Raw genomic sequence first — 27,362 nt, forward strand, 5'->3', positions numbered from 1 at the left:
GTATGGGTGGAAGGAGGAGAAGTGCAGGCAGGTGGGAACTCAATCAGTCGTCATCCTGACCGTCACTCAACAAGTATTAAGACAAAAAGTTTCATGGCATCACACGTCATTCTGGTATTCAGAAAAGGAAACAAGTACAAGTTAACATGAGTGACGACAACTTTCAGAGCAGTCCGGAGCTCGATTTTCATCGACTCGTTAACCTTTGCCACTCTACCCGTTTTAAATCGGTAAATATCGACGAGCGGGGACAGGGGATAAAGTTTCACTGCTTTTTTTGGTATTCAAAATCAAGATCAGAATCATCTTTATTGGCCAAGGAATTTGTCATTGGTCGAACATGCTGCACTAGTGATGAAAAAGATTATTCAGGCATCATCTGTACTTTCTTTGAAGGTGGCGGATGTTTTGCTCCTCATCCGAAAAGCTTCGTCAGCAAAAAAAAGTTGTGCTGCATACTCTGGCCCTATATTTATCCCTAAATAAAATCCCTCTGATTGCCCCATTCACTCTTGTATCACATCATCAGCATGACTAAGCTTAAGGTAACAACTAGCTATATAACTAATAGATAGCCAGCCAGATAGCTAGCTAGCCGACGAGTTAGCTAATAGATAGCAAATAGATAGCTAATAGAAAGCTAATAGATAGCGAATAGATCGCCAGCTAGACAACTACCTATATAACTAATAGATAGACAGCCAGATAGCTAGCCGGCCAGTTCGCTAATAGGTAGCAAATAGATAGCTAATAGAAAGCTAATAGACAGCCTATAGTTAGCAGCTAGACAACTAGCTATATAATCAACAGATAGCCAGTCAGATAGATAGCTATCCGGCCAGTTTGCTGATAGCAAATAGATAGCTAATAGAAAGCTAATAGATAGCGAATAGATAGCCAGCTAGACAACTAGCTATATAACTAATAGATAGCCAGTCAGACAGCTAGCTATCGGCCAGTTCGCTAATAGATAGCAAATAGATAGCTAATATAAAGCTAACATATAGCCAATAGATAGCAGTTAGACATCTAGACAACTAGCCATATAACTAATAGATAGCCAGCCAGATAACTAGCTAGCCAGCCAGTGAGCTAATCGATAGCAAATGGATAGCGAATAGAAAGCTAATAGATTGCCATTAGATAGCAGCTAGACAGTTATACAACTAGCGATGTAACTAATAGATAGCCAGCCAGATAGCTAGCTAGCCAGTTAGCTAATGGGTAGCAAATAGATAGCTAATAGAAAGCTAATAGATTGCCAATAAATAGCCAGCTATACAACTAGCTATATAAGTAAGATAGCCAGCGAGAGAGCTAGCTAGTTTAAATGTCTGCTGGATCGGTAGCGCCTTCCTTAGGGGAGTAGCTGAAAAAGGTGGTGAGCAGGGTACGAAGGGTCCGGTAGGATTTTCCCCCAAGACAATAAAGTTACATTTACTCTACTTTAGAAGTAGACTTATATTTCTATAACAATAAGTGGGTAGAATTGTTTAGCTCCGGCTATGACATTTTTGTTGCTTTGGATTTTTGGTTTAAGTGACGGTTTGACATCACCATCTTTGCTTCATCGGTTAATTGATGGATGCACTAAAGCGGTAAAGCATCTTAATAGGATTATGCAAATAGTGTCCGGTACAATTGGCGGGCGCCTTTTGGAATTGGATCTCTGATAAGACAGCGAAAACAATTAATAGCAAGATGGTTTGATGCAACCACATTGAGAAATAATGAATGCGAATCAGGTAAGCGAAGGGCTTCAAGGCAAAAACGGCATACCCCCACCCCCCCCACCCCCCCCCCCCCATTTGACAACCTAAAGGTTAACCAATTCTTTAAATCAAAATTCAAGCAAAAATATGTCAGGACTCGATATTCCGCATGACAAGGCGGGTTGCCGGATGACAACTTTGAAGGTCTCGCATCCGTCATGTGCCAAGCTAATCAACATGTTTGCGACTTTCAGCCACAAGATCGAACGAGGAAAATTCACGTGTGCAATAACGCAGAGGAAAATGGATGTCCAGCAAGAGCTTTTTTTTTTTTTTTTTAACTCAGCGACCATGTATCATGTTTTTAGAAGTGACGTAAAATATACTACATTATCTTACATTTTTTATTGAACTACAAAAACACAGCACGTTTTTCAAGGAACAAGCCAGATTGCCACAAAGAAGAACAATTATTGGTCAACAAATTCTTTTCAAAGACTGTTGGCAGTGATTGATCGCTCTATTCACTGACTGCATTTCAGCGACAGAGACTCTCTGTCTATTGTTTAAAGGTTTGCTTGTTAATTTTATTTAACTCATTCACTGCCAGACCATGTGCAAAAATATGTCCACTCCAAGTGCTAGGGTTTTTGTCATTGTCACTCAAATTCCAGGATCCACAGAATATTGAGTTTTAGGACTACATCAACATTAAATTACAGCGTTAGAAACCTTAAGCTCTCTCCTTTCATCAGAAAAAAGAGTTCATTCCAAAGTTATAGGAGTGTGGAGTTATCTGAGCTTGAAATTGGGGTAGATGTACAAAATACAATACATTCAATTGATTTATATAGCGCTTTAAAGGACAACCGACACTTCCTGACAAGTTGCGTCCATAATTTGTAAAATCACTTCAAATGACTTCTGCTGAGCGCATTTTACAAAGATTCCACCGCATATAGCTATATTTTATGTTTTAAGACTCGCACTGAATATTCAGGAAGTCTTGTTTTCGAGTTGATGACATAGGGAAGGTGTAAGTTGACACAAATTCCCAGCGGACAAATCAGCCCATTTCCAACGAAGCTTGTGCGCCATCTTGTGCATTTTCTCAGCGCTACATTGGAGTCCAGACGGCTCGAATTGATACCGAAAGACTTCTTTAATCGATTGCAAACATTTATGCTTTCCTCTTCAGAACTATTTGAATTATATTCATAACGGGATGAGTAATAAGAAAGCATCTTCTCCGAATCTGAACTCTCTGAAGCCATTGTTTTGATTCTGGAGCAAGGCAGTTTGTGAAGGAGTATGTTGGCGTGACGTCACGAACAAGGGGGGCGGGACTTTCTAAATCTCCCCAGTTTTAAAGCTCATTTTGTGGCAGTTTTGGGACACTTTAAGTGATTTTTATCAGCCTGCATGTTTTGGGTAGTTTAGATGCTATAAAACGTTTTTCTGATGTCAGTTAGGAAACAAAAAAATGGTGTTGGTTGTCCTTTAACAATAGCTGAAGCTGTAAAAAGCATTAACATAAATAAAAGGCAAATGCTGCCCCCTCGTGGAAGGGAAAACATTGCAAGAGGTCTGATCAGGGCTTTATCGGCAAGAAAAACCGAACCCAAACAAATTCGGGAATGACGCTCTACGTCAGGGGTGTCAAAGTCATTCTTTGCCGCGGGCTACATTGTAGTTATGGTTTCCTCTCGAGGGCCGTTATGAATTTGGGGAACCCATTAGAATGTTTAAATCCCTTCAAATATTACATATAGAGCACACAGCAAATTAATGAATAACTCGTTTTCAAATCTGAAGTCAAGAATAATGACTTTTTTTGTGGTTGACATCCAAAAATATGAAATTTTGGCTCAGATTTAAGCAATCATCATGGAATTTGACAAGTTTGATTTGCTTTCGCGGGCCGAAAAAAATGATGTGGCGGGACGGATTTGGCCCGCGGGCCTTGACTTTGACACCTGTGCTCTACGTCATGCTTTTCAATTCCCGAACAAAATCGGGAATGGCAGTGAATGAGTAAAAAAGCTAGCAACTGCATTTGGTTTTAAATTTGAAGACTTTGCAAGGCTGTAAATATCTGTCTTGTCGATGAATTTACAACGCCGATCCAAAATTAAATTGCTCACGTTGGCCGAGGAGGGGTGCAGTAATTGTTGTTTTAATTATTTCAAGCAAGACAAGTTTATGACAAATGTTGACAAGGCTTTTTTGGGGGAAAAAAAAGCAACCGATTATAGAGACTCTGCCGGGAACGCACAACAAGAAGCGGGCGGGGGTTGGAATGCAATAAAACAAACTCCAAACCGCACGGAAGAAAACACAGTCGTGGATGTTCCCCAGTATCTCGTTTCAACTACGAGATTTACAAGAGGAAGCCTTTTAATACGATACTGATGCATTACGGCTTCGCTTATTGAAAGAATGTTATGAGGAACAGTTTTCGTGGACCCCCCCCCCTCGGCACACCTGTTGAATTTTTTTACAAGCAATAATAAGAGGCTGGGCTGCGACATGCGAGCGAATCTGATGAGTGAGAAATTACTTTGTTTTATTTTGGAAAGCCTGTGAAAATTCTAACACAACACCAATCCTTAGCCTGAAGTGTGTTTGTGTAGGTATATACAGTGATACCTCAGTTTACGAACGCTTTAGCTCACGAACTTTTCACCTTACAAATATTAAATTAGCGAGAATATAATATTGGCAAACAAACTAGTTTTCGGCGGACGGAGCAAACCACATAGCGCTGGCGGACTAGTTTTCTTCACACCTTCCTTTGAGTGCAGACGTGGTTTGTTATCGAGTGGAGTACTTTTGCTATTATGGGACCAAAAAAGATCCCACCACAGGCTAGGGTTAAACCGAAGAGGACACAAAAGAAAATTACGGTCGAGCAGAAGAAGGACATCATCGAAAGACACGAACAAAGTGTGCGTTTGTGTGACTTAGCGTCCCAGTACCAGTATGCTAAATCGACCATTGCTACGTGTGGCTAAGGTTTTTTTCTGTGTTGTCTAAGCAACGGTCTCAGGCAATAGAAGAGATTGAAAATTTTATGTTGATTTGGATTCATGAAAAGCAGCTAGCAGGGGACAGCGCGAGTGAGGGTATTATCGCCGAGAAAGCACGGCAAATTCACTTGGATATCATCAAGAGGCAACTACATCGACGACCATCACAAAGGTAAATAAAATGACTTTATTATACAGGACAGTTTATTATACAGTAGCACATTTATTATACATAAAATAAGGTATATTTTGTGCAGTTTTAAGTCTTATTTAGTAGAAAATTAGGTTTTATGTGGACCTGGGAACGGATTATTCTCATTTTTAATGATTTCTTATGGGAAATAAATGTTTGGCAGATTAACTTTTTGCCTTACACACACTTTCTGGGAACCAATTAAATTCGTAAAATGAGGTATCACTATATAGCCTTACCCATTAATGAAATACCAACGGGATCATATTATTTTTCCCATAATAACAATTAATATATTTCTTATGAGTGAGAAATTACTTTATGGGGTTTGATTTAGGGAAGCCTGTGAAAATTCCAACATAACAAATGTAAATTTCTCCACTGTGAGACTAATAAAGGCAAGTCCAATCCAATCCAATCCAATCACTTAGCCTGAAGTTTGTGTGGGTGTATATAGCCTTACTCATTAATAAAATACCAACAGGATCGTATAATTTTACCCATAATAATTAATGTCTTCACTTGGAGAATGAAAGATGCACCTGTTGATTATTGACGGATTGAAATATCTGAATGAGCTTCGCGGGGATCGTGAAAAAATATGGTTTTAAATCATGCATCAAATCCCAATAGTAATATTTGAGGAAATCACAATTACATTATTTTCCAGGCCCACATTTTTTACCGTAATCATATTAAGATCCTCGAGATAATTCACTTCATTCGGTTTGTAATTTTTTTAATGGATTATATTAATTATAATCCCTCAAGCGGAAATCGTAATCACCGCAACATATTTGTTCCATAATTGTATAAACCTCTTTAAAAACGCTGAGATAGCATTTTTGATTGCTGATTCTCTTATAAATTCTAGTATCACAGTCGGCCGTTTATGAGGAGCTTCCCCCCAAGATGGTGGCGGTGATGACAGGTTCCCAGCGAGGGGTTAATTGTATCAATATGGAACAAAATGATCCCCCATTTGCACTCAAGCGTCATTTCATACGTGCTTTTGATCAAATTAAGTAATTGCGCCGAAGAGAGGTTGTTGAACAAGCATTGTTTTCTCAGATGGCTTGGAATGAGAATAATCATTAACAGCGGGACGTCCAGGGACGGGGTCCATTCCGATAGAGGACTAAAGGTTTAGACTGGTGATTCCCAAACACTGTGCCGTGACTATCTGAGATTAACGGGTGTCACACAAGAAATTGTCCAATTTTAATTACCGTATTTTCCAGTGTATAAGGCGCACCCAAAAGTCTCGATTTTCTTCAAAAGATGACCCTGCGCCTTGTACGCAGGTGTGCTTTATATGTGAAGTCATATTGAGCCACAACAGGTCTCGCAACGTCTGTCAGCAGCCACCGACTCCATTTCCCCAGTTTACTTCTTTAATTACAATACCATAGAACATTTATTATACAAAAAATAAGGTATATTGTGTGTAGTTTTAAGGCTTATTTAGGTGAAAATTATGTTTTATGGGGACCTGGGAACGGATTATTCTTATTTTAATGGTTTCCTATGGGAAATTAATGTTTGGAATACACATTTCTCGACTTACACACACTTTCTGGGAACCAATTAAGTTCGGAAGCCAAGGTATCACTGTATTATATTGGGAAAACCTTTTTCATTCATTCAAGGTGCGTCTTATGTCCAGTGCGCCTTATACTGTATATGGAAAAGGTTTGAAAATACAGTAAAGTCTCGTTATATCGATATCGGTTATATCGATAGTACTGCTTATTACGATACTATTTCTATGAACGCAAGGAGAAAATTACATGCGCGCAGGGTCGGATATATCGATAGTCCCGGTTATATCGATATTTTTTCGGATTTTTTTTTTCTTCGGATTTTTCATTGAGGATGCAACTTATACTCCGGAAAATACAGTACACAAATATATTTGTGATTGAAATCGTTTCAAAGGTAATTTGGGGGTGGGGGGGCATTTATTTGTGTCCCATAGCTACAATGTTTGTGGAATACTTTATTTTGTAATCTGTTTTTGGCTGTAGTGGCACTTATCCAGCTGGAAAAAAAGGTCCACTTCTAAATGTAATAACCCACGTTGATAAGGTACTCGTTTGCTTTCGCAGTGACTTTCCACAACTCATTCCTTGTTTTTAAGTGACACCTGACACATCACAGACACAAGTTATAATTGTTACGTCCGTGTCATGGTTTGCAAAAAGCATAACGTCAAAATTGGTGGACAAATGCCGGGATTCAGAGGATCTCTGCGGACGTTCCCATGATATTTGCCTTCATTGCCGTATATGTGCACTGCAGTGCAGCGTATGATTGTGGTTTTGTCCGATTCTGTCCCTCGCTGTCGGAAGTGTGTCTCCATTTTTATCACTTGGATCCCAGAAAGAATGTCATATACCAACGTCAGAGCTGTGGGAATTGCGGTGCTGTGGTGAAGCGCTCATCCCTGCATTTTTTTTCTCCATTTGTTTATTTGTTTGTCTACCAAGTACGTATTATCCGGGATTACACTTGTCAAGCTACTGTCAACAAGGATAGTGTCCGTCTCCTGCATGCTTGTCCTTGATTCCACAGTCAAATCTGTGTATGAGTTACAACACGTATGGATTAGCCTTTCGCTTAGTTGCTTTGACAGCGCGTATCACTGTGACTCAACACACCTCACGGACTCAAGCTCACTTTGGATCCCAAGATTTGCAGCCTTGAGAGTTCTCAGGATGTCAGATTTACTCGATGTTTTTCGTAATGCTGTGTTTGGTTCTGTATGTTATGGTTTGAAATTGCAGAGACACATATTCTGCATCCGTGTGAATCTAGACACGTACATGCCGTATTGCCTTCCCTTGTTTTCCCCAAATACATTCCTGACAATGTAGCCGACGCCTCAAGTTACCAGCTAGCCAGTCAACGGCTAGCCATTCAGAAGCTAGCAAAGTAAGCTACAGTGATACCTCAGTTTACGAACTTAATTGGTTCCCAGAAAATGTGTGTAAGGCGAAAAGTGTGTCTTCCCAACATTCATTTCCCATAGGAAACCATTAAAAATTAGAATAATCCGTTTCCAGGTCCCCATAAAACATAATTGTCAACTAAATAAGCCTTAAAACTACACACAATATACATTATTTGATAATAAATGTGCTATTGTATTGTAATTAAATACATCGACTGTACTATATAATAAAGTTGTTTTATTTACCTTTGTGATGGATTGGTATTGCCTCTTGATGATACCCTATAGAAGTTGCCATGCTTTCTCGGCGATAATACCCTCACACACTGTCCCCTGATAGCTGCTTTTCGTTAATCCAAATCAACATAAAATTTTCAACCTCTTCTATTGCCTGAGACCGTTGCTTAGACAACACAGAAACACCCTTAGCCATACGTAGCAATGGTCGACTTAGCATACTGGTAGTGGGACGCTAAGTCACCCAAACGCACACCTCGTTCGTGTTTTTCAATGGTCTCCTTCTTCTGCTCGACCGTAATTTTCTTTTGTGTCCTCTTCGGTTTAACCCTAGCCTGTGGTGGGGTCTTTTTCTGTGCCAAAAATAGCAAAAGTACGATAACAAACCACGTCTGTACTGAGTGCACCGAAAGAAAGGGGTTGTGGAAAAGTAGTCCGGCAGCCACGGTGGCGCTGTTCGGCCGTGTGGTTTGGTGTTCTTCCGCCGAAAACTAGTCCACCAGCCATCGTGGCGCTCCATGTGTTGCCCGAAAACTAGTTTGCATGCCGAGATTATATTCTCGCAAATTTAAATGTTCGTAAGGGGAAAAGTTCGTGAGCTAAAGCGTTCGTAATTCGAGGTATCACTGTATTTTAAGAATCTATATTTGTGTTATTTTCTTGTTCAATTTTAATCATCCCCAACGTCCATGCAACTACCACAACACACCATCCAAACCTCATTTTCTCAAAATATGGTCAAAGTGTAGCCATCTTACCCTGAGGGCTTGACTATAGGGCCCAATGTTCGCTGGGGCCCAGTGAGAGAAACTCTGCACGTGCAGTGCCTCTCTACGATGAAAACAATCCTCAGTGGCGGGCTTTGTCCACTTATGGAGGAGACAGTCCATCTGGAGCAGATGGCCAGCAGGCAGTGACGCCTGGACACATATCCTGAATGGCAAAAAGGAATGTTTTATAATGACCGCCTTGAATATGAAGCGGTTCATTGCGTTTTGTACCTAGCAGGAGGGTTGGTGGCAAAGTGGTTCTGATAGATGCCATTTAGAGAACCAAAATCGTCCATGTTCCTCACATACAGGTGAACAAGTATGATGTCCTTCATTTTCCAGCCTATGGAATCCAGCTGACCTGGTTGCATGGAGCAGCAGTGTCAATGATAGATAGATGATAGATATCAATTAGATAGCTAGCTAGATACCCAGCTAAATTGCTAGCTAGTTAATTCCTAAATGATATGGGTCTGGAGCTATCTCAGCCTGAAATGAGAGCTGGCTGTCCAAAACACAATGCAATCCAGACAAATTAGTTTATATAGCGCTTTAACAACAGCTGAAGCTGAAACAAAGCGATAACACAGCCAGCTATCTATTTGCTATCTAGTTAGCAAGCTATCTCAGAATCAGAATCAGATCTTTAATTGTCCCACAATGGGGAAATTTGCAGAACATAGCAGCAATTTGAAAGGGGATGGGGTGGGTGGTGGGGTGAAAGGATAAAAAAAACAAGATATTATATAAGCATAATAGAAATCTCAGAAGACTGAAATATATACTGTAAATGTTTCATAAAAAAACTGTACATAGCGCAAGTATTAAAGAAAAGATATATCTTGCTAGCTATATATTTGCTATCTAGCTAGATATCTAGCTAGCAAGCTATCTAGCGAGCTATACATTTGCTATCTAGATAGAAGGATAGCTATCTAGCTATCTATTCGCAATGTAGCTAATTAGCTATTTATAAGCTATGTATTAGCTAACTAGCTATCTATAAGCTATGTATTAGCTAACTAGCTATCTATAAGCTATGTATTAGCTAACTAGCTATCTAGCTAGCTATCTATCCGCAATGTAGCTATCTATCTATTAGCTATTTATTAGCTATCTATTAGCTAGCTAGCTAGCTTTCTATCTGAGTTATTCCGGGTTGAGTGAACGCTTGCGCGTGTGGCTGTCGCTGCTCACCCACATAAAATCGTATCCTGTGACTGTAAAGTGACAGAGTTTTGAAAGGCACTTATAAATGAAATGTATTATTATTATTTTGAAAGTTAATCGCCTATACGCAGATATAACTCTATACATTTGTTTGGATATGTGGCTTAATAAACAGAATTTATTCATTTGACGGAAAATATTGGCTGTTGTTTTGTGGATTTTTTTTTTTTACTGAACGGTGATAATACATTTGACTGCTATTATCATTCCATTAAAAAACGTCCAAAATGTGATACGTTTTTTTTTTTGTTCTTTTCAAATTTGTGAGCAAAATGAAGCATTTTTGTTGAGTCTTGATCGATATTTTCAAAGTAAAATGTGGACAAGTATTCACTATAGGCAGCCAAAAAAACCCAACTTTGTGGTCAGGTTAAGCAATTCGGTTTGAAGATTAGCACTGACAATGTGCAAGCATGCATACAACTTCTTTTTTGGGAGGGTGAGGGGGGTGTTGATCCTTGAGGCAATGCTTTGCAAAAAAAAAAAAAAAACCTGTGCATTTGCAAAGCATTGGCTTTGTGCTGAAGATCGTTTTGTTGATGCATTTTTAACACCACTGAAACCTCAGTAAAGCGCTAATGGTGTTTGTCCCTCCCCGTAATCTTGCGCAGCGTGCATGCAAGTCGAGTGCAAACACAGGCTCAAAAACAAAAAGCGCTCAAAGCCAAGTCTCCCCTTTGCAATCATTTGAAAGAGCTTCAAGTTTGTTTTGCCTTTGCCAACACCACCGTCTCGCGCTACTTCATCCTCATACAAAGAGGCCGTTCATTAAATATTAACTTGTTTAATATTGTCTCGACGTTGTGCAGGCAATTCAGCCCAGCACCGCGATAAACATTAAATATGCTTTTCATCTTTCGCTCCTCTTTCTCCATCAAAAAAAAAAAAAAAAAAAAACTGCAAAAAAGTGAGAGAGAGAGACAGACTGCACTCTTTTTAAACAACTGCAGGGCAAAAACGATAACACCGCCCAATGAAGAAGCATCTGGCACTGGGGTACATTTGAAGTGCTTGTCCTTGTTTGGTGGCGAGGTCGCTGTTCGCTATTCCGTTCCAGCAGCCATCGTCTCACATGACACAAGGCCTTGGTCTCCCCTGCTGTGTTGTCGAGCGCTTTAAACACGGGACAAGACCTCAGTCAGGCTTTGTCGCTACACCTCATGCATGATAACAAAGCCAATAGAAGGAAAAGATCAATGAAATGGAGGAGAGAAAGAAATTCGGTCGCAATTTTAAAAAGTACCAAAACAAAGCGATAAAAACATCTCAGATGCAGTTCCAAATATAAATGGTCTGAAAAATGTCTAAGTAGAAAAAAAAATGCATCAAAGAGGAGCGAGAAAACCATCCGTCACCACAAACAAGAGACAGTGGCGTATGACACTACAGTGCCCAAAACAAAATGAGCCCAACTTTCGCAACAAAATGCCTTGTAGAGCCCACCCTTGCTAATAGAAAAGCAACAATAGCAAGTCATTGTTGAAATTAAACACAACAAAAAAGGGGCAACATCTGTGTATAATCATGCTACAGTCTACAGAACTCAAGATAAATGGACGAGGTGAGCTAACGTTAGCATGTGTGCTGTACTCATATAAGCTCCTCGGTGTACCTTGAGCATTAGCTCAAGGAAAAACTACAATGGTTATTCAATGGTTGTATTGTACCTATACATAATTCTTCCTTGTTGAAATTAATAAAAATCAATTATGGACTCAAATACAGTAAAGTCTCGTTATATCGATATCGGATATATCGATAGTCCCGGTTATATCGATACTATTTCTATGCACGCACGGAGAAAATTACATGCAAACAGGGTCGGATATATCGATAGTCCCGGTTATATCGATATTTTTTCGGACTCCCTTGAATATCGATATAACGAGACTTTACTGTATATATTCCACTGTGAGACAAATAAAGGCTAACCTAAATATGGAAGCATCCAAAGCTAACGAGGTTCGCTAACATTGGCATGTGTGTTCAATTTAGACATTTCTAGGCATCTCAAAAATGTCAAAATGCCATAACAATGACAATTACACCCAACACTGCGGTTTACGGCACTCGAATGGTATCTGCTCACCATACATGGTTGACCCGATACTAAAAATAGCGCTTCAGCATAGCTTGTTTTAACAAACAGAAATGTGCCAATGGAGAGAGATAAATAAGCACTTATTCTGGTTCTTTGCGTACTTTTCAAGAGTGCAAAAGCTGCTGAAGCTTGGCCCTGGATTCCTGGATCTTGGCTTAGCAACCCGTTGATACCAGAAATCCACTGATAGCCCTGAGAAGTTCTGGAGGAGCACGACGGAGGGATATCTGCGGGGAGTGATGTAAATATGGAGGAGGAGAAGGTGAGCAGGTTTTTAACACAGTCCAATTTTGATACAAAACGAAAATGAGGCAGGTCTTTGCTGACTTTGACCACAATGATGGAATTTTTTTTAGAGTCTGTCTACTGTAGCGTTTTTGTCATGTCGGCTTAAGAAGCGTGTGGTCCTTAGTGGCTCAAAATTGTTTGCAGTTAACTATATATGGTCTATTTTTTTATTTTTCTTTACAACCTTCATGTGTTTTGATGAAAAGGTTCCTTAGTTGTCATCTGTACTTCTTTGAAGGTGTCGGAGGTTTCGCTCCTCATCCAAAAAGCTTTGTCAGCAAACTACAGTTGTGCTGGTCATGGACAGAGGTGGGGGTGCCAGATCTCTGCTTTGATAGGTCCCTGCTTTAAGTTTGGGGGAAAGTAGTGGACTACTCCCTGAAGCTAATCTGATTACTTCTTTTGTTCGGTCTGATTATGTTCTATGACTGGCTCTGATTGCCCCATTTGCCCTGGTGTCATAATCAGACAGGACAAAAAAAAGTAGTCAGATTAGCTTCAATTAGTAGTCCAATGCCTGCCCAACCTTAGAGCAGGGACCTATCAAAGCAGAGGTCTGGCACCGTCACCTCTGTCCATTAGGGATATACAGTACATAGGGCCAGAGCTACCAGCACAACTTCAGTTCGCTGACAAAGCTTTTCAGATGAAGAATGAAACGTCCGACACCTTCAAAGAAGTACAGAGAACGGCTGAAGAAACCTTTTCATCGATGGACAACTCGGATGAACACCAAACCACTTCTTTCATGAAAATACAACAGTATATTTACTATACATAAAATAAGGTATATTTTGTGTCGTTTTAAGGCTTATTTAGTAGAAATTTATGTTTTATGGGGACCTGGAAACGTATTCTTCTCATTTTTAATGGTTTCCTATGGGAAATTAATGTTTGGAAGACACCTTTTTCGCCTTACACACATTTTTTTGGGAACCAATTAAGTTCTTAAGCTGAGTTATCACAGTAGTTTACTTTGCTAGCTTTTGAATGGCTAGCCATTGACTGGCTAGCTTGTAACTTGTTACAAAGGTAAATAAAACAACTTTATTCTACAGTAGCGTTTATTTCTTTAATTACAATCCAATAGCATGTTTATTATACATAAAATAAGGTATATTCTGTGTAGTTTTAAGGCTTATTTAGTAGAAATTTATGTTTTATGGGGACCTGGAAACGGATTCTTCTCATTTTTAATGGTTTGCTATGGGAAATTAATGTTTGGAAGACACCTTTTTCGCCTTACACACATTTTTTTGGGAACCAATTAAGTTCTTAAGCTGAGTTATCACAGTAGCTTACTTTGCTAGCCTTTGAATGGCTAGCCATTGACTGGCTAGCTTGTAACTTGTTACAAAGGTAAATAAAACAACTTTATTCTACAGTAGCGTTTATTTCTTTAATTACAATCCAATAGCATGTTTATTATACATAAAATAAGGTATATTCTGTGTAGTTTTAAGGCTTATTTAGTAGAAATTTATGTTTTATGGGGACCTGGAAACGGATTCTTCTCATTTTTAATGGTTTCCTATGGGAAATTAATGTTTGAAAGACACCTTTTTCGCCTTACACACATTTTTTTTGGGAACCAATTAAGTTCTTAAGATGAGTTATCACGGTAGCTTACTTTGCTAGCCTTTGAATAGCTAGCCATTGACTGGCTAGCTTGTAACTTGTTACAAAGGTAAATAAAACAACTTTATTCTACAGTAGCGTTTATTTATTTAATTACAATCCAATAGCATGTTTATTATACATAAAATAAGGTATATTCTGTGTAGTTTTAAGGCTTATTTAGTAGAAATTTATGTTTTATGGGGACCTGGAAACGTATTCTTCTCATTTTTAATGGTTTCCTATGGGAAATTAATGTTTGGAAGACACCTTTTTCGCCTTACACACATTTTTTTGGGAACCAATTAAGTTCTTAAGATGAGTTATCACGGTAGCTTACTTTGCTAGCCTTTGAATAGCTAGCCATTGACTGGCTAGCTTGTAACTTGTTACAAAGGTAAATAAAACAACTTTATTCTACAGTAGCGTTTATTTATTTAATTACAATCCAATAGCATGTTTATTATACATAAAATAAGGTATATTCTGTGTAGTTTTAAGGCTTATTTAGTAGAAATTTATGTTTTATGGGGACCTGGAAACGGATTCTTCTCATTTTTAATGGTTTCCTATGGGAAATTAATGTTTGGAAGACACCTTTTTCGCCTTACACACATTTTTTTTGGGAACCAATTAAGTTCTTAAGCTGAGTTATCACAGTAGCTTACTTTGCTATCCTTTGAATGGCTAGCCATTGACTGGCTAGCTTGTAACTTGTTACAAAGGTAAATAAAACAACTTTATTCTACAGTAGCGTTTATTTCTTTAATTACAATCCAATAGCATGTTTATTATACATAAAATAAGGTATATTTTGTGAAGTTTTAAGGCTTATTTAGTAGAAAATGATGTTTTATGGGGACCTGGAAACGGATTATTGTCATTTTTAATGGTTTCCTATGGAAAATTAATGTTTGAAAGACACACTTTTTACCTTACACACATTTTATGGGAACCAATTAAGTTCGTAAACTGATATCACTGTATATATTCGAAGAGGCAATAGAAATGCACCGAGCAGTCACTCAAACATGGAGGCATTGCCATGCGTATGACACAGATTCGCGTCACGCACAAGGATCACCCATACCCCAACCCCCATTTCTCAGACACACGCATGTGCAACGTAGACATAAATAAATGGCTGAACGCATGCTGGAACAATACACGAATCTCACCATGGCCTGGCTGACAACTCAGGTCAGCGTCTGTCGTAGATTGTCGACGGTGATGGTGGTCGTCTCCGGCCCCATCAGCATATTCCGCCTCCTCCGTCATCGTGTCAATGGCATTCTGGCAAGGACAACCAGCGCGAGCCACAGCTTGCGCCATCTCATTCTGCCATTAGGGGTTAGAGCGTGCATGGAAGGGGGCGGAGGGGTACATGAGGCCAAAGCAGACAAAACGCTGCATAATTACTCAACCTTTTCAATACGTGTCAGTCTTGTGAAGGGAGTCTGTCCGGGCACATGTAACTTGAATATGGAAAACAAGGCAATTGACATACTTGTGTGTTGGGAGAGCAAAAGATTCAATCACGGCCGCTGTCAGTCAAATGTGACGAGCACGTGAGCCTCCCCCCCGCTTGTGTTTTCGTCTTTATCGTCTGCCTTCTAAATCACAAATCATTAGCATTCTCTCCAGGCATGCGTATTACCTGCCAAAGCCTGCTTTGCTGCTACTACGGCCGCCGCGGTTATATACATATTTCATATTTCATCCCCCGTCACCATACCCAAAACTCATTCACCCCCACCGCCGCCGCCGCAGCGTCATCTGCTGTCAACTGCATTAGGCCATAAGATAATCAAATTAATTATACTTCACCCCTCCCCTCCTCTCCTCTCCTTGCCAGCATGAAAAATAGCTTGACTAGCATTAACGGAGGGCAAATGACGGCAGTCACCCCCCGCCCGCCCCCTCCCTGAGCCCGCCCGGTGCCGTCTCCTCTAGTGCTGGTGTCATCGCCGATCTGTCACCCTGACGAGAAGAGTTTCAGAAGGCTGAACCGGGGCAGGTTCTCCCCTGGTCGCCCCCCCCCCCCCCCCCCCAACCGCCTCGACTATCCCTGGATCTTTCCGCTCTTCCCTCAGCATCCTCAGGGTGGGGTGGGGGCATGTGATGTGAGTGTGTGGGGTGAGGAAATATATAGCTTCAGGGTGCAAGGCTGCGGGGTCACGGGTGCTGTGCAACGGGGGTATGTTTTCTGTCCATAACAACCCAACCCCCCCCCCCCCCCCACATATCTGCAACATGACATGTAAACACACAAGAGGCAACAAAAAGCGGAACACATGTTCTCTTCCATGTGTTCATCGTACACTGAGTTTCGGATGTTAGTGTGTGGAGTTCAAATGATTTAACTCTATCATTTTCGTTAGCTAGCTAGCTATCTATAAGCCATCTATTAGCTATATATTAGCTAGCTAGTAATCTCGCTGGCTATCTACTAGCGATCTATTATAAAATTATTATTAAATATAGAATCAACTTTAAAATTATTCTTTATACATTTAAAGCTATCCATAACCTTGCCCCCTCAACTATCTGACCTTCAAATTTCTATTCCCTCTCGTTCCCTCAGATCCTCTTCCTCCCTCCACCTCTGTGTGCCCCCCCCCCCCCCCCCCTACCCGTTCTCAGCACGATGGGGGACAGGGCTTTCAGCTGCTCTGCCCCCAAATTCTGGAACTCACTTCCTCCCAACGTTCGTAACATTGATTCTCTTCCCACCTTCAAATCCCATCGCAAACCCGATCTATTTAAAATCGCATTTTCTGTGTAGCTCTTTCTCTTGTTTCTATTTATAACTGTCATTCATTTACTGTATTCTATTTTTTGATTGTATTTTATTTATTATACTACCTATGCTTGTCTGTGACTGTAGTGTCCTTGAGAGATTTGAAAGGCGCTTAAAATTAAATTTATTATTATTATTTCTTTATTTATGTATTCATTATATATTTGGCTGCATTTATATGCGCTAGAAAACATTTTACCTGAATATTGGGGGACACTGGAACGAATTAGGGCATTTACATGGAAATTGCGGCTCAATTTACACATTTATTATTTAAAAATAAAGCGCTGGCCATGGCCTCAGGCAATATTTTTTTTTCTTTTCCACAAGGGGGCAGCATTTTGCCTTTTTCCATGTTAGTGCTTTGTTCCAGCATCAGCTCTTGTTAAAGCGCTATATAAACCAACATGTATGTATTGCATTGTATTTTGGACAGTTGCCCTCATTTCAAGCTCATATAACTCCAGACCTATACAATTTGGGAATTATATCTTTTTCTGATGAAAGAAGAGAGTCTAAGCAACCAAAAAAAAATAATGAATTGAAATCTTGCTTCATCCCCTACAAACCCCGCCCAGGCACACTTAGCCTACTACATGAATGCAAAGCGGCCTAATGCGAGGGGACATGTTTATTAAATTGGGCCTAGTTTGGGCCAGCAGTGAATATTGCAGACGTCAAAGTAGGCCATGTAAGAGCTGGAGGATGGGAGAGAAAGGAGAGAGAGAGAGTATGTGAAAGAGCGGCCCCTCTGGATGCTGATCTGAACTCTCGCCTCGGGTTCAGTGTTCCTCCTGAGCAACGTTATCACACACAGAAGGGTTTTGTTCTTCCGTTTAATTCGACCTGAGTGCTTTGGTGGCAATTGAGCACCAAAGAGGGACAAACTTCGTTTTGTTTTGTTTTTGTTTTGGTAGTCACGTTCATCGCTTCGTATCAAATAGCATTGAGATCATCTGACAAATGAGTTTGGTTGTATAGACGCTCCCCACCTTATGGACGAGATACGTTCCGAGTGGCAGTTCGTGAGGTGAATTTGTTCATAAGTTTAAGTAGAACACTGAACAGGGAAGTCTAAAACACAGACGCTCTAACGGTCGTAAAATGAATTCACGCCTACTGCAGTACGACGACATATATCCTTGGGTTCCAGCAGCCATGACTGTTTGTTATGCATCGCGTCCTCCTGCAGCGTCAACTGGGAAGAGGGATTTCCTCCCCGCCCACATACTCTACGCAGCCAATCGTAAGCGAGCACGGCGGATTGGGGCCTGAACTCGTTGGCAACACTTCAGCATCGCCGGCCGCTGATTGGTCAGCCTTGGTGTGTATGTGTTCGTGAAGCATAGTACGCAGCCAATCGCTACCTAGCGCGGCCGGAGAAAGGCGCGCAATGTAAATTCTTACAGCATCTCTGTCCGAAAGTTTTTCAACATACGGTACCCGCAAAAATGTTCGTATGTACCGTTGTTCGGAACTTGAATGTTCGTAAGTTGGGGAGCGTCTGTACTCACGCTGACTTTGCTCTCCGTGTGCATAGCGGTGAAGCGCAGATAGCCGACTGGAGCGAAGGCATCCGCTGAGTGGATCACAGTCTCGGATGCATCGCTGCAATAAATGAGGGAAAGAAAAGCAGTTATGGGTTCAAGGCATTCAGTGAAAAAGCAAAAATAAAAATAAAAAATTAGCATGGGACGTACAGACGCTCCCTAATTTGTTCGTAAGTTGATTCAGTGCTATATTTTGTATGAAATGTATGTTTATGGCTTATATAAGTAGGTTTAAAGTTTATATAAGAAGGCTTGTATAAGTAACCTGTATTGGTTTGTATTGAAAAATAATCATTTAATAAAATATATGCTCGATAAAGATATGTACATGTACAACTGGAGAGAATACTACATATGTTACTACAAAATCTTCGGATGTACCGTTGTTCGTAACTCAAATGTTCGTAAGTAGGGGAGCGTCTGTACTCCATTCTATTCTCAATGTTTTTCTATTTCTATCAAAATCTGATACGGATGTGTACGACTACATTTAGCACCCTAAGGGTGATGCAAGTTACTGCTAGTCACTCATGTCACATTTATCATCATCCTCTAATCTGCGTTGGCGACCAGAATCTCTACTTCGCTGCAGCAGCCGCCCTCAGGCTCCCCTTACATAAAGTGTGTCTCCTTACCAGGGCAACTGCTGGTCAGTCGTATTTGGAGCAGAATTGCCATCATGATGTCAGTATGATATTGAGTCCATAGTGTCTGCTTTGATGTAACATCCCATTTCATTGATGCCCTTAGTCTCATTTGAAAATGTGCCTCTATACTGCGGTGACCTGGTTTTTCTAGTACTTGGTCAGTTGTGCCTTGGCTCTGGATGCTTCAGAATTGACTCCAAAGTCCCCACTTTGTTTTTGCTGCCCTTAATCTCCTTTTGAATAAATGGAATCTCTTGCCAGAGACCTCTTGACTATTTACGACCTAGCCAACGAGTCATTTTATGCCTGAACATGTGGAGAATCACACTCCACAGTCTCGACATTTCTACAGTACTCCATTTTCTTGCCGCCCTAAGTCTCCCTCAAAATTTATCAAACAATAATGGCACTGCAAAATAGAATTTCTGAACTGTAATACTCACATGACGAGCCTCTTTTTGAAGAGGGGGCAATCTAGGGTAAAGGTTTCATATTCTCCACCTTCTCCGCAAATATGGACGCCGTATTTCTGGGAAAGCTACGGAAAACCAAAAAATTAAATTTCATAAATAAGCTGTATGCTAAAGAACAACATTGTGGTTGGTTTTCATATATTCACCAGTATATCTTACAATCTACTGTTTGTAAAACACATATGGCAAGTATATATAGCAACACATAAATAGAACAATTCATACAAAAAAGGATAATGTTGAATATAATATCCCTTAAAATTACCCTTATCAGTTCTTGCAAGTACAGTCAAACCTCGGTTTTCGAACGTCTCGGTTCTCATCCCATTTGGTTTTCAACCAAAAACGGTATACAACCGAAATTTGGTTCTCAATCAAACTGAGTGCATCTGAATGCATCACTTGACTACCCTGTGCTTCCTTATACGTCACTTCCTTATATGTCACGTCTTCCTCATTGTCTCATTGTGACCGATGCATTAATATTGTTGTTGTTTTATTCTTGCGAAAATGCTGACATATTTGGGTAAGATCTCCTGAATAGTATGATTTTAAAGCAAGCAGATGATGGTTTGAAAAGTTAGTGTGCCCTGTGTTTGCCCAAAGGCAGCTGGGATAGGTGCCAACACGCCCCGTGACAGAAAGATAGAGATTTTTATGTACAGATGTTAATGTTGATGTTAAAAATTGGTGAAAATAAAAGTTTGTTTTTATAGAATTTTACACATGACCTACTCTATTATTACGTTTTTATCCAGTTTATGCGATGAAATAGTGAAAAAGTTGTTTTCTAGACTTTGAACGGATTAAGATTTTTTACATTGTGCTGTGTACAAAGTGCTGTTTCAGTTTTTGAACAAATCGGTTTTCGAAAAGGTTTCTGAAACGGATTATGGTCGAAAACCGAGGTATCACTGTGCATAACATGACCATTGAGAGGATCCAAAAGGGTTCGTTACCTGTTTCAGGTAGGGTGCCATTTCAGCCAGAGATTTTCCCAGGTGCTTGTCGGGATCCAGGCCTAACGCACAGATGGTGCGAAAGAATCATGGATGACTGATTCAAGATGGCAGACGTAAACACGCAGCAAAATCTACAAAGAGCATCTGGCCGTTTAACTCATTCGCTGCCAGACATGCAAAAATGCATCCTCTTCAGTGCCAGGGTTTTTGTCAATGTCACTTGAATTCCAGGACCCACACAATATTTAGTTTTAGGACTACATAAAAATTTTAAAAATTTAATACAGTGGTAGAAACCTTAGACTTTCTTCTTTCATCAGAAAAAAAGGTCTATTCACTAGCTGGTGAATGTCTAGCTATTAGCTATTCGCTGGCTAATATCTACCTATTTGATGGCTATCAGCTATCTGTTCACTAGTTATTAGCTATCTATTCGCTAGCTAATAGCTATTTATTCGTTAGCTGTTAGCTATCTATTCGCTAGCTATTAGCTATATATTCAGTAGCTAGCTAGCTTGCTATATATTTAAATTAAATTACACGCACCAGTGAACACTGGTGCGTGTGGCTGCCGCTGCTCACCCACAGAAAAAAACTTATCCTGTGACCTTGAGTTTTGAAAGCGCTTGGAAATGAAATGTATTATTATAATCATTATATATATATATATATATATATATATATATATATATATATATATATATATATATATATATATATATATATATATATATATATATATGGAGTTATACATTGATACATATGGAGTTAGGTACCCACACATGAAAAAAACAATACCCGAACAAATTCATATTTTCAATTCCCAAATAAATTCAACTCTCAATGAACCCTTTCAGGGAGAGCGGTTCCTACAGTGGACAGCTTATCGTGTGATCAAGTTTCAGGGTGCGTGAAAGGGTTAAATACCACTTCATGTCGCATTTTTCTCATGCCGACACATCCCGACATGTTTGAGCCTCCAAAGCAATTTGTTTTCAAGTCTGCGGTAGCTGGAATATACTTCCTGGGGCTATCCATGCGGTTTTGAGAGGCATTAGCTACCAGCTAGCTTACAAGCTAATCGAGGCTCCTTGGTAGGAATGTTGCGCTTGTCCCCTGTGTCACCTTGTATTTTGGCGGGTGAGTCAGTCACCACCATCAATAGACAATGATGGGATTAGAAATTCTTATTTTTCACCTATCTGCCACTGCGAGAATCAAAACAAGGACCCTCCGCACCCTGCCCATCACCTTTTCCAGTTACCAATCCATGCGCACTAAATCCAGCAGACTAAATCAACTTCATCCCCCGTCGCCATTAACTGTCTAGACAGTAACCCAAATATAACTTTATAGTGCGTCTTTGCAATTTTTTTATGATGATCCTAGTGCAGCGTGTTCTACCGGACACAAATTGTCCGGTACACACTTTCTCTTGTTTCTATTTATAATTGTATTTTATTTATTGTATTCTATTTGTGATTGTATTTTATTGATTGCAGTACCTATGCTTGTCTGTGACTGTAAAGTGTCCTTGAGAGCTTTGAAAGGAGCTTAAAATTAAATACAGTAAAGTCTCGTTATATCGATATCGGATATATCGATAGTCCCGGTTATATCGATACTATTTCTATGCACGCACGGAGAAAATTACATGCAAACAGGGTCGGATATATCGATAGTCCCGGTTATATCGATATTTTTTCGGACTCCCTTGAATATCGATATAACGAGACTTTACTGTATATTATTATTATGATTATGATTAAGATTATGATGTTTATGATTATGATTATAATAATAATAATTATTATTATTAGCTAGCTTTTTATTCATTTCAGTTATTCCGGGTTCAGTGTACGCTGGCGCGTGTGGCTGCCGCTGCTCACCCACAGAAAAACTTATCCTGTAACTGTGAAGTGACAGTTTTGAAAGGCGCTTATAAATGAAATGTATTATTATTATTATTATTATTATTAGTAGTAGTAGTAGTAGTAGTAGTAGTAGTAGTAGTATTACTTTAGTGCCAAATGCAATTAATCGTTCCTATCTGAAAACAATGATTCCATACATCACAAGAGTAAAAATGATTTCCCACCGCGACTGAAAACCTTTCTTAATTGATTGACGTGATCTTTAACAAATGGCTGACCCGCCCTTAATGATCATCAAGATGGCCGTAAAACCTTTTCGCCCCGCCGCATGGTGGTGGGGGAGGGGGGGCGGGATGCTCGACACCACGCCGACGTGTCTAATTAAAGAAGCAAAGTTAATCGTAATGTGAGAATATCTTTTCCCTCGTGGCCTGACAAGCTCAAAGGTTAAAGTGCCAGTCGGCGCGAGCCCACCCGTAGGGAGATGTGAAGGCGAGATTTGGGGTTCATCTTAATCCTAGCTGCATCTCACGATGGTCCAACACACGGGGAGGGTTCAAAAGAAAGGGGGCATGACGATAGACATCCTTATTGTCATCCCGGGGGACCCGTACTCTTAATTAGAGTGAGAATTTCTAATCTCAAACATCCTCTCATCTTAACCCCGCCGCAAAGGTAATAAGGAGGGAGGCATTAAAATTCAATGCCTTTTAAATATCCTCTAGAATTAGTCATGTCTTTTCACAAAATCTTCATAATTGGCTCCAAATTGCGGAGAGGATGACACTTTCTTCTCTTTTGGTGATAGTTTCATTAACTTTGCGGCTCTTAAAGGACAACCGACGTCTCCGGACAAGTTGTGTCCATAATTTGTAAAATGGCTTCAAATGACTTCTACTGAGCGTATTTTACAAAGATTCAACCGCATATAGCTATATTTTACGTTTTAAGACTCGCGCTGAATATTCCGGAAGTCTTGTTTTTGAGTTGGTGACGAGTCCGTACGTGACGTCACTAAAGCACCGCCCCTGACTGTAAAAAAGACGCATTGTAGCGGTCCTACCATCACGTCAATGTATTTTGCTGTACATATTTGGTCTGAAAACATCATGTTACAACAAAAAGAGCCAGAAGAGGGCGACCAAGCTCCATGTAAGGAATTTATCAGCCTGTGGAAACGGGCTGATTAATTCCTCACACTTAGCTTGGTCGCCATTTTCTGCCGCTTTTTTGGTGATACATTTCCCCCCAATGTTGCCTCAAAATGGCACGGAATAAATTATTTAATCGATTGCAAACATGTATGCTTTCCTCTTCAGAACTATTTGAATCATATTCATAACTGTATGAGTAACAAGAAAGCATCTTCTCCGAATCTGAAGCCATTGTTTTGATTCTCGAGCAAGCCAAGACGTCTTGCCGTGACACCAAGAACATGGGGGCGGGACCTTCTGAAACTGGCCACTTCCGGTTTCAAACGGAAGTACTTTTTACACACTTTAAGTCATTTTTATCAATGTTTTGCATTTGACTGCATTTGTTTTGGCTATTTTAGATGCTATAAAACGTTTTTCTTATGTCAGTTAGGAAACAAAAAAAGTTTTTTTTTTCCAGGACCAATTAATGTCATAGAGGTAGTAGCAGTGTATTGTGTTATACCGCAACACGATTAACCGATGATCAACCAACCGTATGATTAACGTACAGTAAAGTCTCGTTATATCGATATCGGATATATCGATAGTCCCGGTTATATCGATACTATTTCTATGCACGCACGGAGAAAATTACATGCAAACAGGGTCGGATATATCGATAGTCCCGGTTATATCGATATTTTTTCGGACTCCCTTGAATATCGATATAACGAGACTTTACTGTATTATTAAAATGTTATTTGGATTTAGCATCGCTTCTTGTCAGTAACTTTCTCTCTTTGACAAGATTTCATCCGAAGACATTTTCCGCTTTTCATAATTCCTTGCGGGCACAAAATTCCTGATAAAGACTCTGACAGATTTTCTATGAAACTTTAGGCTTGCCATCATTTGCCTCAGTTCCTTTTTAGGTGTTCCCCCTTCGCAAAAAAAAAATGTGAGGACATAGCGAAGGGCTATTGTTTTTTGGAGTGTTGTTTTCAAAGTGCTCACTGACAAGGGAGGGCGGGACGTCCATTCCATCCATTTAGTGGTCCTAAATTGCCACACGTTCCGAATGTAATTTGCGCGGCGGAGGCGGAGGGGATTAAAGCCGAGCTGTCACCAGATTGCGAGGAAAAAGCCAGTGGATGTCTGCGATAGCGCTCTCAGAGCGAGGCTCGGTTTAGCTAAGATGCTATCTGCCATCTTCGGGCTTTTAATTCAACACGCGAAAGGAAACTGGCAAGCAGTTAGAGCTAACGATGCAACTTCACAGAACTAAAGCTTTTTAGTGATGAGTAATGATCAACGACAACACAAAGAAAGTTTTTCTCTGGACCGAATTAGCGCGACTTTGTTTAAAAGTTTACAATTAATAAAAAAAACATTATTTTCCTGTGTTTAAATGCTGTGTTATTGTGACTCTTAGCATGACTACAGTTCAACAGCAGATTTTCTCTGGAAAAAAAAACAACAAAAAACTAATTCACTGCCAGACAAGTACAAAAATGTGTCCACTCCAGTGCAAGGGTTTTTGTCATTTTCACTCAAATTCCAGGACCCACAGAATATTGACGTTTAGGACTACATAAAACTCCCAATGCAGCGTAAGAAACCATAGACTGTCTTCTTCCATTAATAAAAAAAAAAAAAAGTTAATTCTTAAATTATATGTGTCTGGAGTTATCTGAGCTTGAAATGAGGGCGGATGGCCAAAATTCAATGCAATAGATGCATATTGGTTTATATAGCGCTTTAACAACAGCTGAAGCTGTAACAAAGCGCTAACATAGACAAAAGGCAAATGCTGCCCCCTTGTGGAAGGGAAAACCCTTGCAAGAGTTCTGACCAGCGCTTTATCGGCACCCCCGCAAGAAAGACCAAAACCCGAACAAATTCGGGAATTATTTGGGAATATTCAATTCCCGAATACATTTGGGATTTGCAATGAATGAGTTAATGTAAATTTTACAATGTTTAGTAAAATTAAAAATAATAATACATTTCATTTATAAGCGCCTTTCAAATCTCTAAAGGACACTTTACAGACAGAGGATATTAAGACATAAGAGAAATTGAAAAACGCTCCGACATTTGTTGCTCACAGAATTGTTGATAAGCGCTAATTGGTTTTATTTGAATATGGCGTTGCTTTATTTACATTCAACTTCAGTCATTGACCAGTGGATTTTTTTATTTTTATTTTTTTTACTTTTACTGATACTTTTCTCTTGTTACATGGTATTAACTTTGCCATCAACCCAGATTTCAAACTTGCGGAGAATTCACTTCAAGGATTATCCCGCATTTGGACAGCTGTCTTTTCACAAACGGGGATTTGTCATCAAGCTTTATCCTCCCTTGAAAAAAAATAAAATAAAGATACTTTCCTTTATCCACTCACTTTTAATTTGCACCTATCTTCCGCGGAAGCAAAGCGGTGGAATATTAATCTTTATTGACTTGCCAAGGGACACATTTTGTCTTATTATTTTGACAGAAAAATCATAAGCCGTTTTAGCTGTCATTTCACAAGGAGACTTAAACTTTGACCTCCGCATTTTCTTCTTTTTTTGAAATCCCTTCAAACCGCTGTCCTTTTCTGTCTTGCGCACACACACACACACAAACACACACAAACACACGCACACGCACACACACACGCACACGCACACACACACACACACACACACACACACACACACACACACACACACACACACACACACACGCGCGCATAGGCCACCATGTATGCTGTTGTGCTGTCACAATCCCTGAAAAATGTGACTGCCCAGACCTGCTCCCACTAAAAACTGCAATTAGAAGAGTTTAACAGTCGCCTTTCTAATGACTTGTGCCGCGGGATGAGCGAAGAGTCAGGAGAGATCCGATAAGATCTTTTCACTTTTTTTTGTAGCCAAAACACAGTCACACACACCCACACGCAAAACAGCAATATAGTGGGAGGCCTCGCCACAAAAAAAGGGAAAAAAAAGACCCGAGGTGATGTTTCTTTCTAATTATAATCTGGGCAAAAATGTGAAGGGTTTGGTTTTGGGTTAAGTTTTGTTTAGAGTTGAGTTAAGGTGTGGCTTTTTTTTTCTCAAAGTGCATTCGATGAAATGACTTTTTTTTTCATGCGTGGGTACCTATAAAGCGCTGGCCACGGCCTCTGGCAATGTTTTTTTTGCCTTTCCACAAGGGGGCAGCATTTCCCTTTTTCCATGTTCATGCTTTGTTCCAGCTTCATCTGTTGTTAAATCGCTATATAAACCAATATGTATGTATTGCATTGTGTTTTGTACAGCCACCCTCATTTCAAGCTAATATAACTCCAGATCCATCTAATAATAATAATACTACTACTAATAAGAATAATAAGAATAAGAATAAGAATAAGAATAAGAATAAGAATAAGAATAAGAATACAGTGATACCTCGGTTTATAAAGCCCTTGGCTTACAAACGTTTCGGTTGACGAACGTTACATTTATGAAAATTTTACCTTGGCATCCAAACTATTTTTCGGGATACAAACGGAGCTGCCACAATGAGCTCATTCTCCTACCAAGAAAATGGTGGCCACTGTTTTGGTCCTCTATTCCCCGCCCCCAGTCCTCGGTTAAAGCCACGTGATTGGTCAACAACGCAGCAGTGAGGGGGTGGAGTTACAGACAGAGAGAGAGAGAGCGTGAGGCCGTTCTCCAAAAAACAAAATGGCGTCTTCGGTTAAAGCCACGTAATTGGTCAAGAACGCAGCAGTGTGTGGGGGGGGGGGTGTTAAACA

General features: G+C 39.9%; 1 protein-coding gene across 2 annotated transcripts in view; it reads right to left on the reverse strand.

Moving 5' to 3' along the window:
* Positions 1-27,362, reverse strand: part of dph6 (diphthamine biosynthesis 6) — a 78,082-nt gene that overhangs the window by 28,827 nt on the left and 21,893 nt on the right. The window contains exons 6-12 of one of the 2 annotated variants that reach the window (XM_089004997.1): positions 20,560-20,621; positions 19,571-19,665; positions 18,445-18,538; positions 15,309-15,468; positions 12,327-12,452; positions 9,126-9,255; positions 8,883-9,057 (exon numbers count right to left, since the gene is read on the reverse strand). In XM_089004997.1, the coding sequence (XP_088861123.1) occupies positions 8,883-9,057; positions 9,126-9,255; positions 12,327-12,452; positions 15,309-15,468; positions 18,445-18,538; positions 19,571-19,665; positions 20,560-20,621 (842 nt within the window). The remainder of the gene's footprint in view (positions 1-8,882; positions 9,058-9,125; positions 9,256-12,326; positions 12,453-15,308; positions 15,469-18,444; positions 18,539-19,570; positions 19,666-20,559; positions 20,622-27,362) is intronic. The other variant, XM_089004999.1, reaches the window with a different exon arrangement.

Source organism: Hippocampus bargibanti, linkage group LG09 (genome assembly GCF_051943395.1).
Source record: "Hippocampus bargibanti isolate YZ-2025 linkage group LG09, ASM5194339v1, whole genome shotgun sequence".
NCBI lineage: Eukaryota > Metazoa > Chordata > Actinopteri > Syngnathiformes > Syngnathidae > Hippocampus > Hippocampus bargibanti.